This window comes from Balaenoptera borealis (assembly GCF_965194805.1).
Source record: "Balaenoptera borealis genome assembly, chromosome: 4".
NCBI lineage: Eukaryota > Metazoa > Chordata > Mammalia > Artiodactyla > Balaenopteridae > Balaenoptera > Balaenoptera borealis.
The window spans coordinates 1,644,002-1,667,164 of record NC_138861.1 but is presented as its reverse complement, the minus strand read 5'-3'; the positions used below and the strand labels follow the sequence as shown (position 1 = coordinate 1,667,164).

Genomic DNA, 23,163 nt, shown 5'->3' with positions numbered 1-23,163 from the left:
GTGTGCTCCAGTGTGTGTTGTAGGGAAGAGGCCAGTCCTGAAGGTGGGTAAGCCTCACAGCGTGTAGAAGGAGGGGAAGAGAGTATGGATTAGGGTCGGCTCTTAGAATCATCCGGATTATGGTAACCAGGGCCTGAAATCATGGGATTTCAGTACAGAGAGAGGAAATCGGCAACAATATTTTGAAATGAACAAAAATATTTGCACTAACAATTCATGGGCTGGGTTGTGTGTGATAAGGAAGCATTAGTCATAAAGCACTTCATAATTCATTAATCTCCTGTTTAACAGAGCAGGTGGGGAGAGTTAGAAAAACTTAGCTACGGTCCTGCTTGTTACTTCCTTGAAAGAGGTAAACTGTTTAGTCAAAGAGAATGATTGAAATATGCACACTATTATATACAAAATAGATAACCAACAGGGACCTACTGTATAGCACAGGGAACTACACGCAGTTATCTTATAATAACCTATAATGGGAGAGAATGTAAAAAAAAAAATATATATGTATACATGTATGTATAACTGAATCACTTTGCTGTCAATCTGAAACGAACAACATTTTCTTTAACTCGACTATATTTCAATAAAAATTTTAAAAAGAGAGTGATTGATGGTAACAAGAAGCCTTGAGGTTTGAGAATATGTAATTAATACTGCTTTTACAGGCCTTTATTCAGTATAGAAACACTGGTGAGGTTGAGATGTATAAGCATGGGTCCCTACTTGGAGACGATTTGAAAAAGGAACAGCCGGATACCTAGACCATAGAATTCAAAGACAGCAAGTAGCGTAACTAGTATTCAGCTAGTGTGCCAAGGTGTACACAGCAAATCAGAGAGCTCACCGTGGTAATGATTAGCATGTGAGGAAATGAAGGAGGAATAACTTTATAATGAATTTCTAAAAAAAATAGTGTCTAATTTGGGACTTCCCTGGCAGTCCAGTGGTTAGGACTTTGCGTTCTCACTGCTGAGGGCACGGGTTCAGTCCCTGGTCGGGGAGCTAAGATCCCACAAGCCGTGGCATGGCCAAAAAAAAGGTGTTAATTTATTACTCTGAATAAAGTCTAGAGTCCTCATGTTTTAAAAGCCACTTGCAATTATTTTTGAGAAAGTTATGCTTGTATTTAACGTGAATAGGCAGAATTAGAGAAAGAAGAAAAAAATGTTCAAGAGTATAAATGTTAGTTATATAGGAATATTTCAAGACCACATGTGTAATCATGTCTATTTGGTTGCCTACTCTACTTACATTTGTATATAAATATGTATGTTAACATATATTCATGTGTAAACTCATCCATCTGTCCGTCCGTCCATCCATCCATCCATCCCTCCATCCCACTCAACAGTCATTTAGTCCTTGCTATGTATGGACCAAAGACCATGCTAAACATTGGGAATAAAAAGATTATTAGATGGGCCCCTGGCCTTTAGAAAGCATTGAATAGTAAGAAAATAGTAATGTGTGTAGTGTGGACTTCGCTGGGGAAGGTTGCAACATCCTTGCCTGTGGGATTCACAGGAGACGTCTCTGAGAAGATGACATTCAGCTGCAATGTGAAGGGTACACGTCACTGTGCCGAGTGAAACCGTAGAGCTGATACTATTAGTCGTGCAGGACTTAATCGGTCAACTTTTAAAGTGTTGAGTGTGGGATCCATTGTTCTAAAGGATTCCATGCTCAGTATTTTAAAAGCTGCCATCAGGCAGCTTCTGAGTAGATCCAGTGAAGTGTCCTGCCGTATGTGCTTGGAGCCCATGAGTCATAATTGGTGATACAGTGCGTTCTTGACCAGTGACAGGAATATTATCACTGGAGTTGCTGTATTGAAAACTGGGATCATGTTCGCCATCTGGTGAGCTTTGCTGTCTCGCCCAGGTTGAGGTTCAAGATGACTAAAGCCCTGAGTAGCCCACAATTGCTCAGTTGCCCAAAAGCCCACAAGTAGACGGGAAAGTTGTCTGTGTCTCGTCAGATCCCTGAACTGAAGTTTGCGGAGGGCGGGGGCAGGGAAAGGATGTGTGTTGCCTTATCTTTCACTTTCCTGTGTGGTTTGAAGCACTTCGGTTCGCGTGTCAGCCAAATGGAATGAATGGGTCAGTGTTTGTGCCTTGGTGTCAGATAGTAGTTAGAGGCTGGGGACGTGGAGATTAAAAAGAAAAGAAAAGAAAAGAAATGCAGCCCCTGCCTAATAAGAGCTTATATTCTAAGCTTATATCCTGCGCTACTACAGTATTAGAAGGACATTTACATGTGTATTTTTTTTCATGTTTTAAACTCTAGTTTAAATGAAAATATGAACAGCTTTGTAATTGAAACCAGAGTACATAAGTTGCTGCAAGTGGCTCCTGTTAGACTTCAGTTTTGCCTATATGGCACATGATTTGGTACTCTTCTACTTTATTTATATTATTTTCTTGTTTACCTATAAGATTAATAAAATTAAGAAGTGACATTCATGATTGATTCCTGTCATTTTCAGAGAGGACATTGAGGCTGTAGAATAAGTAGGTAGATAAAAATTTCTGAATATATGAATAGAAGTCAGGAGATAATTAAAAAAAAAAAAAAAGCTATTCTACCCCTCTGTCAAGGGGTGAAGAACCTAAGAAAACTGTTAAAAAAAAGCTGAATTTTCTGGTAGCCCAGGAACCTATTAAAGGCTATGGTAAGAGTCCTGGATATCAAAGCCCCTTGAAGGGGTAATTTTAACAGGATGAGGAAAGAAATACAGAGCAAGAGGAAAGTTTTTAAAGTGAGAAGAGGAAAATAAAACAATCCTAGGGCCAAAACAAACCCGGCCCAGGGATATTGCCCAGGAAGGTGGGTTGAGCCAGGTGCACACGAAGCCTAGCATTTCTTATTTCCCTTTTCATGCCACGAAATATGAAGCAATTGCCTTAGCTGGACTTACCAGAGTGGTCAAATCACCTAGCAAAATGCAGTGTTTTCTTTAATATGAAGATTTTTGTTTTGTTTAGTTTCTCAAGAAATGACAGTCCTTTTTCCTTTTTTTTTTTTTTTTTTTTCTTCTGCCTCATTCTGTAGTCAGGTTCCAAGGAAAATATAATCCCATATATCCCATAAATCTTTTGCATTAGAAATAAAAGTGATGATCTTAGAAAAACTCAAAGTGAAGATTGATTCTTTTCAAAATTGCTAAGTAAACTTTAAAAAAAAATTATTCCAGCTTTACCTAATTCAGTTTCTGGATTTCATATATGTATGAAATATATATATGAATAGCTTGATAATGAACATGCTTAAAGTAAATACATACGTACTTAGGGGGTGATATAAAAATCAAAGTGATATGAGTAGAATTTTACCTATTCTACTTATACTCTACATATTTATACCCTAAAGACACACATGCATATATGTGTGTATATGTGTATATGTGTGGGTATATTTACATATGCATGGCGGTATATACACACACAAATATATACCTGTATTCTGTAGAGTGATCACTGAAGACAAAGTAGAAAAAGCAAACAAAATAGCAGTAAAATTCCATTTTTATGACTTGGACAGCACAGGTGAATGAGAAACGAGAAGGTCTAGGAAACTAATAGACCTTTCATTCTATAATAAAAACTTCCATTAATTAAGCATCTTCTCTATGCTGGACCCCATCCTATGGGTACGTCTTGGAGTCACTCCTTGGTGTATGTGAGGAGGGATGAGGGATCATTTCTTTTCAGAAGAGTCAGATGGAGACTATGTCACATGAATTCCAAAATCTGCTTTTGTGTTCCAAAGGATGACCTTTCTTTTTTTTTTTTTAATTTTTATTGGCGTATAGTTGATTTACAATGTTGTGTTAGTTTCTACTGTACGGCAAAGTGAATCAGTTATACGTATACATATATCCACTCTTTTTTAGATTCTTTCCCCATAAGGATGACCTTTTAAGGTGTGATTTGTGCTGCACGGCATGTAAGAAAAAGGATTTTGTGCTGCTAGACAGCTCTGCAGTCTTGGAGCCCTAGGTTTCCAGGTGGACCAGTCGGCACTTGGAAGAGTTTTGTGGAAGTGCCTTGGTTCGGAGGAGGGGAGGGACCTTCACTCCTGGGGGGCTTGGAGCCCCGAACCCCGGGCTGCCTGGTTAGGGAGTGGGCCGTGCACAGCACGGGGCTCCTTGTTGGCACGTTTGCTCAGTGCCTCAGCACCTCCACGACTGTATGTTTTTCTCTGGCTTCATAATACACTGATATTTACAAGTTGGTTTCCATGGATATTGTCTGTAGAAAATGATGATATCCGGTGATTGCAGTGCCACATAGGCCTTGGGAAATAATAAAATAGTCCAGAAAAATGTAGTAGTGGGTGTTTTCTAGTCATATGCTCTGTGTTTAAGCTGCTTTTTTTTTTTTGGACACGACTATACACATTGAAGGAAATGTGATTTGGATCTTAAACCAGAAAAAAAAAAAAAAAGAAAGCTAAGGTTTTTAAAAATGCCTTCTGGACTGTCTAGTTTGGTGCTTCATTTTGCCAAGAGGGACATGATGTCTAGAGCCGGTTAATACTGGGCAGCTATTTCCTTAAAATAAGGAGTTCATGACTCAAGACTGAAGTGCTCTGCACACCTGTTCGTGTTTGTTAAAGTACTACGCTATGGGTCTGTTCTTAGTGATTTTAAAACTTTGAATAATGAGTTATGCTGGATGGCCTGAAATTTTTTTTCAACTCTGAGACTATTTTTTTCAGAGGATATTTTCTCAGAAGTCATTCCATCATGAAGTAAATTTTAATAAATATAAATGCTCAAAATAAGTACCTCGAGTTTAAAAAAAAACACTCACATTCAGGACTATGCCAGAAATTCTCTAGTATCCCAAGAGGAAGAATATTTTTATTTCACTTTGGTGTATTTTAAAACAAACTTATTTTGCCATTTGCACAGACTTTATCACCAAAAGGTAAATTTGTGTATCGCAACAGATGAGCTTTTTAAATCCCTTATGCTGCTAATCAGCCATTTAAATATTTTCTTTTAAAATCAGGCCTGAAGTCATGATAATGCTTTGATAAGCATTGCATGAATCTGGTCCAAATTTTATTATCACACTACTTAAATATTTCTCTCAGCTTTAGATAAACCCGTATCTAGTGCACCTTGGTCTGTCTGTGCAAGTGTAGGGACAATACAGCATAGGTAAAAAATGAACCAACCTAACCAACAGCAATCCTTTGCAAATGTCTTGATTAATGATGTTATGGCCTTTTGTGAATACGTTTAGGCAATGGAATTCAGCTATTCAAAGAATCTGTTCGGTTGGTAGGTAAACAGCATACAGAAGGAGTAGTCCGTAGCGTGCCTTTGGGTGATGGTTAATTGTGGGTTTCCTATGCCTGGATTGGTCTTGACATTGGGTGGACAAGAGTATATCCGTAGGCCTTCGTTCTTCTCTTAAATTTTGAGGCCCTTTAAGTAAGCCTTGACATGGGCATTCCCATTTCAATATTCCTAGTATTCTAAACTCAAGAGTTGGAATGCATTACAGGAAGTCCTTTTTTCCTATATCCACCTACTTCTACAGGCAAATTCTCCTTTATCCTTACCCTATGTATTGAAAGTAGAAGGGAAAACAAACAAGATGATAATCCATGAGAGAAAAACTTTGCTTAAGTCTAAGGAGAATGTTAATTTCATTTCTTCAATTTAGTCCCTCCAGTTTCTTTCTGTACTACAGTGGTTTAGTAGTTGGCACGTGTAGCAAAGGGATATTGTCTATCATTTATATGAATTGTTACTTAATTATGACCAGCTTAATAGTGACTCAGTCAATATATGGTCAATAGACAGTCACACGCCACAAAGCGTCACGCTAGGCAGCCCTAAGTGTTAGTGAGGTTTTATTGTAAGGATAATTACCAGATAGTAATGATGATTAAGAGTGGTCCTCAGAGCAGAGCGGAACCTTGTCTCGCGAGGGAGCTCTGAGTTGACCTGGTAACGAGAGCTGCCTGCATCTCGGCATAGTTTCAGGAACTGCACAATGGTACGAGGTTATGTTTCTGTAACAGTGCGTCCATCACCCACGTAGTAGTTGGCTGAGGGGAGGGGTAATACGTACGTTTCAAGGGCTGGTGAGTCTTGGAAAGGATGCTGAGCGGGTAGGTGGGTGCTTTTCTCACATTAACTCATTTCATTCCCACAACAGCCATCCAGTTGATCCTGTTCCTGTGCCTGTTTTGTAGGATGTAAAATACAGACAGAAAATTTAAGAATTCGGTATTTTCCCACTGCATTCATGAATGTGTCTTCTACTACAGTGAAAGGAGCGACCGGTAATAATAACGAATAGCAAGGCTTGTGTGCTTGTGTTGTTCTAGGCAGGTAGGCTTCGGGAAGAAGGGCCAGGGAGGCTGGTTCTGAGGTCCGCCTCGAGCCAGAAGTAGTGATTCCTGCAGCTTGTGGCCCGATGAGGAGCTCGGGGGTCCGCTCTTTCTCAGAGCGGAGTATTGCATGTGGGATTGTGACGATAGCAGCTACTAAAAAAAAAAAAAAATACCACTTATTGGGCAGTTTACTCCTTAGGCATCGTTCTAATTACTTCATATACGTACATTCTCTCATTGACCCTTCACGACAGCCTTGAGAGGTAATGAATATTATCCTCATTGGAAAGAAGACAATCTAGGGAGGTTCCATTGTGTCCTGTTTCGCTAGAGGCAGTGTCAGGTAACGGCTAAGAGTATGGGCTCTGAAGCCCAGAGCAGGGACCTGCCTCCCCATTACTCCTTCGCTGTATGACTTGTTTTGTTACCTCTTTATACCTGTTTCCCATCTCTAATATGGGTATAATAATAGGAGCTACAGATAGGATTGTGTTTGAAGATTGAATCACTTAGTATTTATAAAGTATCTGCATACAGTATGTACTCCATATTGTTTGCTTTATTATTGTGGTTATTATTTTGCACAGATACTCTAGAAGACTTGGGATTTTGGTAAAAGTTATCGTAAACGCATACCTTTTTGTCGTTCAATAATATTGTTTGCCTTTCTTCACAGAGTGTTTATATTTTATTTGTTACGTTTATTACTACACATTTTTATAGTTCGCTGAAAGACATTTTTCCCTATTCGGTTTCTAACTTTTTCTGTTTTTTTTTTACTGTCATAAAGAAAAACTGTTGATGCTTGTATACTGATCTCACAGTTAGTCACTTTACTAAATTCTATTTTAGTTCCAGGTGGTTTTTAAAAGCCAAAAACTTTGAAATCGTCTTTGATACCTGTTTTTCTCTCACACCCAGACCATCTCCTCTCAGATCTTCAGACTATTCACAGCCTGGAGCCCATTCTTTACCCCTACCTCCCCCCATGCGCAAGCCACCCACCTGGATGATGGCGAAGCTTTTCCAGTCTCTGTGCTTACCCGACTACTGTCTGTTCTTAAGGGATCTGTTATCAACTAAGGATCGTTTTTCTCTTGCTTCTATTACATTTATTTGCTTTCCTCTCTTATTAAGTTAGCTTGAGCTTCCCCCCAAAATGCTGAAAATAGTAGCGAGAATGGCCAATCCTGTCTTTGTTCTAACGTTAATGAGAATGACTTTGATTTTATTTAATGTAACACTTGCAGTTAATTTCTGTTGTGTAATTTTACCATGATTTGAAAGTTTCCTGCTCTTCAGTTAGTTGACTCCGTTTTTATCTAAGTATAATTGACTTTATTATGTTTTTTCAGCATTTATTAATATGAACATATAGTTTTTCTCCTTTGAATATTCTAAAAGGTCATCATTACATTAATCCTCAAGTTCATGATGCAAATCCATATTCTGTCAAGAAGTATGCTTTTAACCCACTAATGAACGATATTTGATTAAATTTTATTTAGAATTTTTGCGTTTCCCTCCATTTATGAGTGAACTCGGTCTTCATTTTACATGTTTGATATTGCCATTTCAAAAAACTTGGACACAGTACTTTTTTTCAGTTATTAGAAATTTTTATTTTTTCCAGCTTTATTGAGATATAATTGACATGTAACATTGTGTAAGTTTAAGATGTACAACCTGTTGATTTGAAACACTTATATATTGCAGTATGATTAGCACTGTGGCATTAGCTAACAGCCCCTTCATACCACGTCATTCTACTTCTTTTTTGTGGTGAGAACATTTAAGATCCATTCTCTTAGCAACTTTCAAGTATATGATACAGTATTGTTAACTATATTCGTAAGATTTAGGCTAGCTTTTGTTATTATTAGTTGAGTGAATATCTGGCCATGTTCCATTTTTTTTACAATTGCTTACATAACATTGAAATTATACATTCCTTTAATATCAAACAGAACTCTTCTATAAATCCCATGCCATTGCGTCTTTTTTTATTGATAAATGTTTGACAGTCTTTTCAGTTTCTTCTAGAGTTATGTCTGTTCACTTTTTCCACTTTTTTAGTCAACCTTTGTAATTTACGTTTTCCTAGTAAGCCATCCATGTCATTTAGCTTTTCAGATTTAATTGGCAATAGTGTTGCCTAAAACATACTTACAGATGTGAAATCCATTTTTATCCATCTTTAAGATTACTTCTTCCTTACTCCTATGCATGGAAATTCTTGACCCCCTCTCTCTCTCCCCCAACTCCTTTCTGAGAACCAGCTCTTGGTTTTAATTCTGAATCCTAATTTGGTATTTGAATATATCTTTTAGAGTTTTAGTCTTCACTTTTTTTCACTTTATACTCTCTTGGTTTTCTTTTTTTTTTTAAATTTTTCTAGCTTTGTAGATTGAGTTCATGGCTTATATATTTGCAGTATTTTTATTTAGTAATAAGATAATTTAAAACTCTTCACTTCCTACCACGTACAGTAAACATCCCCATTTTTTACACGTAGAACTCTCATATTTTCCTGAGAACTATTCCATCGTATGTTGTCCTCCCTCTGAAGCGTGCTGTTTGGTTTGACTTACGCATTTCCTATGTAGGTTTAAAGTTCTCCATAACGAATTTTGAGTGCCTAAAAGTAAACAGTCCTGAGCCAATTAAAATAAATACCTGTAAATGTATATGCCCAAATTATCAAGTTGACTGATCAATTTATTTGAATGACTGTTAATGGTTCTCCAGCCACTGAACAAGTTCATTTGGCCAATCTGAACAAAGACACATAAATTCTATACTGTTAAGCCTCAGAATAGAGGAAATATAATTAAGTAGGCATATTTTAAATATAATAGGCAGTACGGCTTTGCTCTTGAGAGCATGGGCTTTGGAGTTCAGCTCCCAAAACTGAAGCCTTCGCTCTACACTTAGTTGCTATGTGACCTTGGCTGGGTACTTAGCTTTTCCATATTTTATAATCTGTAAAATGGGCAAAATAACAGTATTAACCTTTTAGGATTTTTGTGAGGATCAAAGGAATGTATAAAGAGCAATGACTATGTGTAACGTGTATAATTTTTAAAAAATTGTTATTGGAGTAGAGTTGCTTTACAGTGTTGTGTTAGCCTCTGCTGTACAGCAAAGTGAATCAGCTATACGTATACATACATCCCCTTTTTTGGATTTTCTTCCCATTTAGGTCACCACAGAGCACTGAGTAGAGCTCCCTTTGCTATACAGTAGGTTCTCCGTAGTGGTCTATTCTATTTATAGTATCAATAGTGTATATATGTCCATCCCAATCTCCCAATTCATTCCCCCACCACCCCGCTTCCCCCCTTGGTATCCATACGTTTGTTCTGTACATCTGCGTCTCTGTTTCTGCTTTGCCAATAAGTTAATCTGTACCATTTTTGTATATTCCACATATAAATGATATCATATGATATTTGTTTTTTTCTTTCTGACTTACTTCACTCTGTGTGACAGTCTCTAGGTCCATCCACGTCTATGCAATTGGCATTATTTTGTTCCTTTTTATGGCTGAATAATATTCCATTGAATGTATGTATCACATCTTCTTTATCCATTCATCTGTCGATGGACACTTAGGTTGCTTCTATGTCCTGGCTATTGTAAATAGTGCTGCAATGAACATTGGGGTGCATGCATCCTTTCGAATTACAGTTTTCTTTGGATATAAGCCCAGTAGTGGGATTGCTGGGTCATATGGTAGCTCTATTTTTAGTGTTTTAAGGAGCCTCCATACTGTTCTCCATAGTGGCTTTATCAATTTGCATTCCCACCAACACGCATAATTATTAAAATTTATTTTCATTATAAGGTAAAGTATGGATGACCATTCTGGTGCCCAAATAGGGATTTAAAACTTTTACTCTGTGTCTGGGTTGTCTTCTGTTAAACCGAAGTGTAAGCCAGCGAGCACTGCTGGATAACTGTCATCTTGTTAAGTTTATTACCTTCCCCAGCAAGCCCAGGCTCCCGTCGACACTTGCAGAATGAGGCCTTCTGAAGATGCATGTCTATTTTTTGGTAGAGTTTCACACCACCCTCGGGTTCGATCATTCTCCGGGTAGATTTAATTGACAGGGTTTTAGTTAGTGTGAACTAGAAACAGCCTGTTTTGCAGGGTTGGTTTATTTTCGTGGAAGGAAGCTGGGTGTCGGACAATTGTGTTTACAAGTGAATTTATTTCTTTGGTTTAGTCCTCAGCAACTCTCCTATCTTCAGTTTTTAAATTCCCATGTGAGAACGAAAATTTTGTCTACAGTACCAGACTTGTTTGTTAAACATAAAAGAACATAAATCCTCCGTGGGTCCCCAGGGGTATGATAGAGAAAGGGAGTGCTCATTATAAACCACTTAGGGCTGTGTGTACTGTATCATGTTTCCGTGAGAAAGTGATGTTTGATTGGCCCCTAAAATAGGTTTAGTAAATCCCTTAAATACTGATGTGAGCAATTGTGCATGTGGGAAATTAATACCTGAGAGTGTGTTACATAGGATTACCGTGTCTCCAGAAAAGTCATCTGGGCATGTGTAGGTTTCTGAATCTGAGGATGATTCTGTTTTGTAATTTCACTTTTATGGGTCAAACATTGCTTGGTTTTATTTTCTCCCGTTCATTTGGCTGAGGCCTGCAGATAATCTTTTATCATTGTTTTCTCTCTTACTTTTCTTCTTGATGTTTTGAGCTGTGTTGTAGTGTGTCAGCCAACCAACTTACGCAATGAGTCCCATATTCCCTACATGGCATTCTATGAGAGAAAAGAAAAATTTCAAAGTATTGGGGAAAATAATTGGATTGAATGCTTTAGTCTTTTTCCAACCACACTCTATAAACAAGTTGGAGGAAAATATGGAATCGAGTGGCAGTGGTTTTTGTTTTGTTTTGTTTCTATTTTGAAGGTTAGGAAGCAGCCATGAGGCATGGTAATATGTCCCAGGTAGATTGTCACTGGGTCTGTTTTAGACAACTTGAATATGATTTAAATATAAGAGTGCTATTTTTAGCAAGAGGATTTACTGTTTGTATTCACAAAATTAATGTGGAATAATTGGATGAAACTTAGCATTATATTATCATAACGACACTGCTTTTGAAAAAAAATCCTAAAATGCCAAATTTACTATGAAACAATTAGTAGTATAACTTAAGTTCTACTTCTGAAAGGCAAAGAACAGAGCACTTTTTAGATGTTCATTTCATTTAACTTCATGGAATGAAAAACTATGTAGGTCTTTAAAACACGATGATAAATTTGTGTATGCACCAGACTTGTATGAGCTTGTGAGAATTAATTACCAGCTATCTAACTGCAAATCCAAAAATTGTTATAAAGATTAGGGTTATGCGGATTGTTTGTTTTTTTATGGCATCAAATTCAGTAGCAAATCTTCATGAAACAAGTAATAATGTACTTGTCACTCTTCTCTTATCTGCAGGACAGTGATTTTTGTCTCAGGATACAAGTTAGATATGGCAAAGTTTAAGACTTATTTGTTCCTTAATACATTAACACTGATAATCTAGATATTTCTGAGTGTGAGTTAAAAGTCCTTTTGTTTTTATTATTTTTTTTTTCTAAATTGTGTGCTGTCGTGAGTTGCTGAATTAAGGCCAGTAAGATCTTTCTTTTTATTTTTATATTTTAATTTTTTTTTAATATTTTTGGCTGCGTTGGGTCTTCATTGCAGTGCACGGGCTTCTCATTGTGGTGGCTTTTCTTGTTGCGGAGCACAGGCTCTAAGCACACGGGCTTCAGTAGTTGTGGCACGCGGGCTCAGTAGTTGTGGCTCGCGGGCTTAGTTGCTCCGCAGCATGTGGGATCTTCCCGGACCACGGCTCAAACCCGTATCCCCTGCATTGGCAGGCAGATTCCTCACCACTGCGCCACAAGGGAAGCCCCTAAAAACACCTTTTAAATACTTACAAAGAGCTTATACATCGGATTAACACATACGGTGTTTCTTTTCTTTTCTTTTTTTTTTGGCCACGCCGGCGGCGTGTGGGATCTTAGTTCCCAGACCAGGGATTGAACCTGCGCCCCCCTGTAGTGGAAGTGTGGAGTCTTAACCACTGGACAGCCAGGGAAGTCCCTGGTGTTTCTTTTTTTAACAGAAATCGAAGGGAAATTATGTATAATAAAATAGTTATGTGAGTTGTTAGTTTTAGGTTCCTTGCAAATGGTATTCTTTTCTCTTGAGACGTTTCTATTAGAAAGATTATAATAGTTATTTTGAAAATGGTCTGGAGGAGGGAATAAGTTAGGAGTTTGGGATTAACATATACACACTACTGTATATAAAAGAGATAACCAACAAGGGCCTGCTGTACAGCACAGGGAACTCTACTCAATATCTTGTAATAACCTATAAGGGAAAAGAATCTGAAAAAGAACATATATATGTTTAACTGGGTCACTTTGCTGTAGACCTGAAACTAACGCAACATTGTAAATCAAATCGACTTCAATTTTTAAAAATTAGAAAATAAAATTTTTTTTAAATGATCTGAAGAAAGTTTTTGACACTCTGTGTTCACCCAACCAGTTGATTGAAAATGACTTCATAACTGCCAGGCCCAGGATGCTTCTTGGCTTTCATCTTCTTTGGTCTTTCTCTGGCAGTGATGGTGGCCCACTTCTGCTTGGGTGGACATTGTCCCTCCCTTTTTCCTTCGTTCTGCGCCATCCTGCTTCCCTGAGGGCTCCTCTTCAGGAGGTTTTTGTTGAAAGGGCTTTCTTTCTGCCCGCACTTGAGATGCCATTTTTTCCTGGCATCCTCACATGTGTTGTGATGCTGGATCTAGGCTACTGCCTCACTGAAGCCTCCTGTCGGAGCCCCATGGTCCGCGAGGGAAGCAAACCCAGATGCCCACGTGGGCAAGTGATGGAAATAAATGAAGATCTGGTTATTAAGGAAAAAAAATAAAGCAGCATAGGAAACAGACAAGGATTTTTAAAAACTGGAAGGAGGATGTCTCATCTCAAGCCCTTTCCACCTGGCCCAGCCTCAGTTTCCGTGAAGGAGTGAAGGCCGTACTGACCTCGTGCAGTAAACACTCTCTGTGCCTGGCACCCAGCTGCTCGGGTGAGGCCATGAGGAGGACGAAGACCCCTCCTCTCCCGCGGCTGACGCCAGTCTGCAGGTCTGAGTAACACAGGGAGTAACACCAGGGCTAATAACATTCAGTACGACCAGATGTTCGCATGTGTTTTAAAAGGGCCTGAAATCCAGATTTTTCTGTGCCATTTGACTTTTTAAAATGTTGATTTACAGACAGGGCAAGACAAATATCATATGATATCACTTATATGTGGAATCTGAAAAAAATAATATAAATGAACATATTTACAAAACAGAAATAGACTCACAGACATAACAAACTTACGGTTACCAAAGGGGAAAGGGGGGGAAGGGGGGATGGTGGGAGGTAAATGAAGAGTTTGGAATTAACAGATACACGGTACTACATAAAAAATACATAGACAGTAAGGACCTACTGTACAGCCCAGGGAACTCTATTCAGTATCTTCTAATGACCTATAATGGAAAAGAATCTGAAAAAATATATATATGTGTATATGTATAACTGAATCACTTTGCTGTACACTTGAAACTAATACAACATTATAAATTAACTATAGTTCAATAAAAAATAATAAGAAAATACAGGTAGCACCTAAAAACTTAATTGATTAATTAAATGTCGACAAATTTTTTTTGTTGTTTTTAATTTATTTATTTATGGCTGTGTTGGGTCTTCGTTTCTGTGCGAGGGCTTTCTCCAGTTGCGGCGAGCGGGGGCCACTCTTCATCGCGGTGCGCGGGCCTCTCACCATCGCGGCCTCTCTTGTTGCGGAGCACAGGCTCCAGACGCGCAGGCTCAGTAGTTGTGGCTCACGGGCCCAGTTGCTCTGCGGCATGTGGGATCCTCCCAGACCAGGGCTCGAACCCGTGTCCCCTGCACTGGCAGGCAGACTCTCAACCACTGCGCCACCAGGGAAGCCCTCGACAAATATTTTAAAGAAGGGTAGAACCTCTTCAAACTGGGCTTACCTATTTAGAACATTGGTCTCCAAACTACTTTTCTAACATCCGACTCTGAAATTTCAAGGCCTTCGTACCTACACGTGTTCTTCCAGCTTGAGCTCCATCCTCTGTTCACAAGGGACACCGCAGGCCCCTGGTTTCCTCTGTTACATCCTCGGGATTCTGCTTCTCGCTAGAATGCATTTCCACTCTCCCCGTCCCCCCCGGTCAGTCAGGACTCACTGGCAGCCCGCATGCTCCTTCGTAAGCGGACCCTCATCTCGCTGTGTCGGGTTTCCCTCGCCTTGCCAGCGTTCCGCACTGCCCCTTTTTCCTAAGCACTCGCATTAGAGCACTCAGCAGTGTTTAATGAACCCTGAGCCCATAGAAGCTATGGTTTCATCTCTGTATCCTGAGAATCTAGCCCAGCACTTTGTGCCAAGACAGTGCTTCACAGATGCTCGTGGGATGACTGACCAGGCCTGAAATCAGCTGTCTGCAAAGTGGTCCTGATGGTAACCCGTATCAGATAGCTTCACCTCCCAAACACAGAACAAGCATACTCTGCGAAAAGCAACTTCGTTCCACCTGTGAACAATCTCGATATAAAAATGACTCTTTGATTTAAAATGCTAGTTATCAACTTTTATACCGCGTAATGTCTGAAATACCCACTCGGTCTGTTTTACCCAAATCCTCCTCTCCCCGCCCCCCTTCCTGGTCCCCCTTCACAGCAAGACTCCTGGGAAGGTCGCACCGGCTGCCTTGTGCATTTATAATTTATCACCCAGGCTAGTCGTGTGATCGAGCAGAAATATGCTCTCCTCTGGTATCTGAGTTTTCTTATTTGTTGCTTTCACACGCGCAGGGTCACATTAAAGTAGGTGCCGGGTGGGAGCGAAGGGGTGCTGGGTAGAGAGGAAGGGCGAACTGTTGAGTGGGAGCTCTGTGCCAGGACGTCTAGGCGCCGCGCGTGTGCTGCCCGCCTTCCCTCTCTTAAAACATCCCACTGAGTCAGGTAGCATTCTCATTTTAAGGACAAGAAAAAGGAGGCTGGAACAGGTTAAGTTACACACCGTAGGAGAGTTCTGGCTACAGCTTGAGGACAAAGATGCATAAGTACAATTGGTTCCTTATGCACTTTGTCCTTTTTCATCAGTTTTTTTCTTCTGCAGATTCTATACTGTACAAAGTATATTAATTTTAGTTGTCTGGTATCTACTGAATTTAGACTTTTTAAAAACTCAACCAGTTATTTTCATCCATGTCAGACCTCCCTTAAGAAAAGTTTGGCAATGTCCTCTTTACTACTGTGAAACGCAATTCATAATAACGATCATCTATTTATATGTGCAGTTGTTTAAAAAATAAATATAATGGCCCACATGCTCTGTAAGGCTGAAATACTGCCAGTAATATATATTAAAATACACATGCACCATTACAAGAAATGGAAAATGAAGTAGTCAGATGTTTGTATCTTTTAAGCAGCAGACTCAGACTAAATGGGTATGTTTTCTGGTTTTCACTGTGATGCAAAGAGTATAAGCAATGTTCCTATTAGTGATTTGATTTTCCAAAGTAGTAGCTGTTGTTCCAAAGTATTAGAAACTTCCTTCGACTTAACATGATAGTTCTATTTCTAGAAAATTTGGCTTAAACTAAATCTGCAAAACATGTTTGTGTTTCTTTGTGACAGTATTATGTTCCAGACTCAGATGGACGATAGCAGAAATGTTGCCTACGTGAGTGTCCAGCGAACTGTTTGAAAGGCCTGGAGGGCGTGGAGCAAACACCCATTTTGGGGACTGTCCCTTGTCGGGTGTCCACGGCCCTTGCCCTCCTCACCAGCCCCCCCACTGAGACGGTGTAAAATGCCTCTACACGCTTCTCACAATTCTCTCAAGGCGCAGCCCTGCTCTCCATGAGTGCCACTGACTGAAACTTTCAAACCCAAGTTAACATTGGTTAGAAAAGTATTAATCACTCATTCCATAGGTTTCAGATACTGTGTGTAGCACAGTGTAAACCAGAAGTATGTAAGAATTGATTCCTTTCTTCAAGGGTTTAACAGCCTAGCTAACAAGACGGATCACTTGCGTAGACGTAGTTAAAAGTATGTGTTTATCAGGAAGAGAAAGATGGCGGTGAGCTGAGAACAGCCAGAAAGGTCTCACAGAGGCAGCGCAGTACAGAGTGGGATTTGGAGGACGTGTCTATAGAAAAAGTGGCTCTAGAAAAGCTTGGAACACAGATGAGGAAAGGGAGCCAAGGAGCCCGACGGGGGTGAAGGAGTGACCGCCGGAAAGTGATGGGCAGTGATCATGGAAATTAAGATTGGAGCAAAACTGTCATATCCAAATGGAGATTAACTTGAATAATTCATGAATGTCAGATATGGCCGCTGTGTACAAAATATTTAAGTTTTGACATGGCTTTTTAAATGAATTTGGAGTTTGTTACCAGTAAAACTGGACGGCTTAGAATAGAAGACTTGTATTTCTTTCATTGGGAATGCATTTTCAGTTGTGTCTCTTCTTTGGAAGACTTTATTCTATTCATGCAGTTAAATTTGGGATGAACTCACAGCTGTGGTCCGCAGGGACTCATTGTCTCCATGCACATGGACTTTGAATTCCTAAAATAACAGACCATGCTTTGATGTCTCTTTTGTCTTGGTCTCTTGCAGGTATGATTTTGTAGAGGTTGAGGAGCCCAGCGATGGAGCCGTATTAGGGCGCTGGTGTGGGTCTGGCACTGTGCCGGGCAAGCAGATTTCTAAAGGCAATCAGATCAGGATACGGTTTGTGTCTGATGAATATTTTCCTTCGGAACCCGGGTTCTGCATCCACTATAACATTGTCATGCCAGTAAGTACCACTTAGAGATGCCCTTATGCATCTGGATCAGTTGTTTGGTCACTTGTTCTTCTCCTTTTAAACAAGAGATTTAGGAAAACCAAGAACCAAAAACCTTTCCTTAGCTTGATTCTTTTTTTTTTTTCGTAAATGTCACTATGGTTACTACTATAACTATAATTTATTCACTGTAGATTATTAGTGTCTCTGTCGCCTTAAAAGTCCACGCTTTTATGTGATGTTTTAATTTTTCCCCCATTAAGGTGTCATCTTTCCTTTCTGTACCCACCAAAAGTTGATTTTTTAGATGTGTCATTTTATCTTTTTTTGGGGGAAAGGTAAACTTATTAACTACTCTTTTCAATTCAGTGTTTTAGTAAAATATATTTTAAAAAGTAGTTATCTCAGTTTTCCTACTTATCTTAATATTTGTCCTGATTAAATAATGTTATGGCCTTTGTACCCCAAAGAGGAAGTTTCGAAATTCTCACAAGGATTTAGGAAATCTATTTTTATTTGTATTGCAATTGTTTATTCCCTTTCTTTTATGTATTATTTCAAACACTTGTATCTATTTGTTGTGCTGCAACAAAAATATTGAAAACCTTCTGGCTGTTTATCACATTCTGCTTATAATGGTAATTCAGAACTATTTATACAAATATGGTGTCACCTAGTATACTTTTCAAATATGATCAGTATCACCATTTAAAAGAATATAAAACTGATATCATTAATGATTTTGACAGATTTAGCAAATCAGTATGCACACTGGGAACATGAAATGGTGTGGGCTACGTGCATTAGTTAACATGTATATTCTAACCAGGTATAAAAATAATGCACCCAGCACACTAACAATTCATGAGGCCAATTAGAAAATATGGGATCAATATTTAACTTTATATATTATTATATAATTAGTATAATTATAATTACAATTAGAATATATATAATTATAATAATTATATATTATGTTAATATATAAATATGAGTAATTATATATTATATCTTAACATATAAATATTATGAATAATTATACATTATTCATATATTATATTATATTTTGTTATATAATAATTTTTAAATATTGTGAATAATTATATATTATTCATATTGTAACGTTAAGCAGGAATTTCCCTTTTTTGATTGCCCAAACTCAATTCCGTGGAATAGTATTTAAGCAACTGACTAAATTATGAAATTTAAGTATTGTTTGAGATACAGCTGAAAAGAAACAACAGAATGTAAACTGAAGTTGGAAAAATGATAATTTATTTATTTATTAACAGAATCATTTACTGTGTACACTTGAAGTTAAGGGAGGTATCTCTAAAATATGCTGTGAATTTATATTGTGAGTCTTGATCAATTTCCTGTTATAGATTATTTGAGATATCTGTATCTCTATTCCATTATGAAATACTTTGCCCAGTATAGATTCTCTACCATGTCCTTTGTTAATTTCCAAAATTTTTCTTAATTTAACTGTTTAACATTTTTTATTTAAATTTAATCAATTTTAATAATTTCACCTAGAAAAGTGTTAATATTAGACAAGGATGAACTTATTTAAAAACCTTTTGATACTGTGACTATTTGTTTGAATGAAGCCACTAAGAATCTGTTTATCACCCTTTCACAGTACCCTGCTTCACAGAATTTATGAGTTTAATATTTGTTTTAAGCCTAAAATGCCCTTGGGAACCATGGCTACACTTTCACAAAGTTATACAGTCCATATTTTCCAGTTTGGATTTAGCACATCTAATGTTCTTAAATATTTAAATATGAAACAATCAAATTTTACTGTAAAACATAATGGTAGGTCTTGCATCATAGCGAAGGTTTGATTTATCCCAAACCTGTGACAAAAGTAAACTTGAAACTGAGAAGCTATTTGTGCAATATTTTAAATGAACTAGTGTCTTCACGTTATATTAACAGCAATCTATTATCATCCCACAGAATAAGACATGAAAGCAAAAACATATATATGCTGACACCAAGTGTTGCCTTCCTCTGATTTTATGATCTCATAGGCTGTCTGGTTGTGTAACCCACGGAGTGGTGTGGAAGAAATAAAATATGTAATGACAAAAACACAGGAAATGTACAGTGCCTCGCTTAGTTCTGGCCCCATTATAGTTTTTCAATAAGTAGTTGAATACTGAGTTGACCACACAACTCAGTCACCCCAGCTTAACTAACAGCTGATTCACTGACACTTGTGTTTCCATATGTATGTGTGTGTCAGATTCCTGAGCCTGGAGATGAGATAAAGACCCATAAGGATCTGCTGTAAGTACCACCCATCCTCTGGACTGGGAAAGACCCTGCCCCCTGGGTTTGACCTGTTACCAGGGATTCACTGTGACTAAGACCAGAAACTGTATCTGGGAGACTTTGGGTGAAGAGGGTATTTCTGTTTGCGTCATCAAAATTAAGTTCAGTACATTTTTAGATCGTTACTGAAATAGTTGGATAAATTGTCAATATGGACTTTGGATTGACACTCTCCTGGGCTCTGTTGAGCGTGTCTTTCTTGGTAACTAACTTCTTGGTGACTAGTTGCCCTGTGATGGCTGACTGGGGAAACAGTTTGCATTATGCTTAGGAAACCATCAGGCTGGGGCCAGAGGAAGCAAGGCAAGAGGACAGTAGGTTCCTGCCTTGCTTAACACGTGTGACCTGGTAATGTTAGTCTTGCCAGATGGCTTTCTGGAGTGATCATTGATACATGAATTGTACTGTCTCACGAGCTTTGACTCTTCAGGGTGTGAGTTTACTTTGACGGCTCACCTGCCATTCCCTCACTTACCCTTTGCCCTGATCCCGTGTAGCCGTGGCTCTCTCCATGCCGCGCACACTCATTCTGCTCTCAACAACTGCCCCGAGTCGGTGAGTGAAAATCAGTGAGAGATTTTGCTCTCTAGCCTCCCGGAGTGTTCTGAGTTATCAGTGTACGTTGCTCAAGGGCACCCCCCTGCCTGACCCTCTCCCCCAGCATCCCTGCCAACAGGGCGTCATCCGTCAGTCTTATCTGTGCACCAGCGAAGGAAAGCCTCAGGGAAGAAAGTTTGCCTTTTGGAGAGGAGGCTTTAAAGTTCTGTGGCACTTGCTCGGGGGCAAGTGCCCCTCCAAGCCCCTGGATCCTCACTCACACTTTATTTTTTTTCTTTTATCCCAGAGATGAACTTCATAATTAACACACCCAGCTCCCCAAAGGCCATGGTCTCCCTGACTGCAAACCCCCTGCTGCACAGTAGGACTGAGGGGCCGCTGGCCCGATGGCTTCTTAATTTTGTAATGATAAGATGCTCCTCAGCCCAGGCCCTGAGTAGACTGTGAACTTCCTGCCTTGAGGTCTGTCGCTGTGCAGCTGTTCAGTGTTACCTCACCTGCCATCGCCCCTGGCGGGGGGGGGATGTGAGCCCCCCATGGAGCTGTCTCACTTACTGTATGTGACAGTAGTGATGATTCATGAACCAGAAAACTGAAGAATCGCAGTAATGACACGACATCCCCTCCTGGTCCTGGTGTATCAGGCTGTACTGCCAAGGATACATTCTTGTCCTCCTTAAAGAAAGAATGGAACTGGAATCTCTTCTTTCTTGTTTTTTTCTTTTTGCTGTTGTTGTTGGGGACTGGAACAGCCCCCCCCCCCCAGGGTAAAGAAATTAGTCCCTACTTATGGCGTCGTACGCATTGATGGGTCTAATCATCCTTACCTGCTTTTTTATAATGATCGGAACGAATATTTTGCATCTATCGATACATAGAAAAAAAATGTTGAGTTTAATCACATTTTTTTCTGGGACAGTTATAGAGAAAGTTTATTTTAATATCCTTTATATTTAACAAATAAGAGAGTGAATTCCGCAGCCGTCTTTGGGAGCTTGAATGAATATTTATTCCAGTCAACCTTTAAGACTCTGTGGTTCTGATTACCATACATCTTAGCAGGAGAGTTTTAATGCATTACTTAAAATTCTCAGAAATAGTTTTTGTTACACGTGTTGCCATTAAAAATTGGGTTCGCCTTTGAAAGATGATTTATCCACTCTTTTTCCCTCCACCAGTGAATGAGAGAGCGTATAGTTAAACAAGGGATCCCTTACTATTTCGAACAAAGTGATGCTGATCTAATATAGTTCATATGTGTTTTATATAGAGATACGCTTTCCTTTGTAATATTATGTTTTCAGTACCATTTTCTTGATTCCCAGGTACCTTAGACTAAGGCATGAATAACATTTATCTTTCCATTTTGCTCTTTTAAGTTGATATTTTAGACTAAGTGTTAGTTTAGAAAAAAAACGTAGCATAGGACGTTTACCTGAAATTAGAGCTAGTTCTTCGTAGCTTTTAAAAAAATAGTACCAGATTGACTACATTAATTAAAACTTAAAGAATTTTCATGCTGTTTTCAAGAATTATTTATGGAAATGTATATTCCCCAATCATGCTCCATTAATACATAATGGAAAAGAAATCCAGGCAAATGGATGCCAAACGATATATATCCAGCTTTCTGATGGGGCATAAGGAGTTAATAATGTCTTTGATTTTTGTTTCCTTTATGCTAGAAGAGGAAAAAAAGGCCTGGTAGATTAGCAGTGAGAGATTGTTTGGGAAGAAATGAAGCAAAACTGAAATAAAACAGTGCAAGCCTGTTTCTGTTTGGCGACCACACACAGTGAGCGCCAGCGCACATTTCAGATCTCTTAGAAAGAAAAGAAAATTTCTTGTTTAATTTTGGAGTCATTTATAATAGAGTATGTGTGTTTCACTCTGGGTACCGTAGCATAAGCACCATCATTTTAAAACGTTAAGAAACCTACAAAGGCTGAAAAATAACATCTTTTCTCATATCAAAAAACGTTGTTAAAAGTGTTTTATTTTTTAAAAAATCTCAGCCTTAATGTAAAATATACTGCGTATTTTTGTCAGGCAGTTAGTTCACAAAACCATACCTATTTTTGAAATAAACTGCACAAATCCAGATCTGATATTTTTAGTGGTTTTATTCTTTATATAGAGAACTCTCCTTCTTGAGTATAATATTACTTGTAATCCGTACTTTTTTAAATGGTTATAAGATTTGAGGATTTTCTTTTTCTCCAAACTGGTTAACATTTTGAAGGGTGATTAAACTACTGTCGCTTTCTTTCAGGATGGTTTTATTGAATATTATATTTTTAAAGAGCTTTAATCTAAGCTTTCTGATCAGAAGTAGTAATAATATTTTCAACAATTTATTTGCTCTCATTTTCAGTTTAATGACTGGATCGGTTTAGATGAAAAGAAATAGATGTTAGCGCTACCGTACCACTTGACTCAGTGTATTTCGATCTTCTTTGTTGCCTGAAAAGGGGAGGGTGCGGGGTTGAATGAACTGAAGGCTCCTTTAATACCCAACAATCCCATGCAGCCCATCTTAAGTTACCTCCACATTTGTTCTATTATTTGTATGATTTTAATGTTTCTTTTTTTAAAAATCCAAAATTATTTTTTTAATCTTTTTACATTTTTGATTGACATACAGTTGATTTACAATGTTGTGTTAATTACTGCTCTACAGCAAAGTGATTCAGTTACACACACATATATATATATATTTTTTTTTTTAATATACTCTTTTCCATTATGGTTTATCACGGAATATTGAATCTAGTTCCCTGTGTTGCTTTTTCAATATGTATAATCGCTGGCACCTGTTGGATAGCACATATTTTTTATTCTTATTAGTAAAATCATCCCCGGAGAGGAAAGCATGAGAGAGAGGGTAAGTATGGCGGCCACTTTGTGACCCCACCGTGTGTTCTCCTGAGCGGCCTTCTTGTGAAGGACGCGTGGGGAGTGAAGGGGCGGCCGTGCCGGAGCCAGG

At 38.6% G+C, this 23,163-nt stretch overlaps 1 protein-coding gene across 5 annotated transcripts in view; it reads left to right on the top strand.

Annotated features, from left to right (window-relative positions):
• PDGFC (platelet derived growth factor C) overlaps positions 1-23,163 on the top strand; it is a gene marked incomplete at its 5' end in the record, with an annotated part of 219,348 nt that overhangs the window by 147,890 nt on the left and 48,295 nt on the right. For all 5 annotated transcript variants that reach the window (XM_082391354.1, XM_082391353.1, XM_082391355.1 and 2 more), the window contains one exon: positions 17,105-17,285. In XM_082391354.1, coding sequence (XP_082247480.1) covers positions 17,105-17,285 — 181 coding nt within the window. The remainder of the gene's footprint in view (positions 1-17,104; positions 17,286-23,163) is intronic.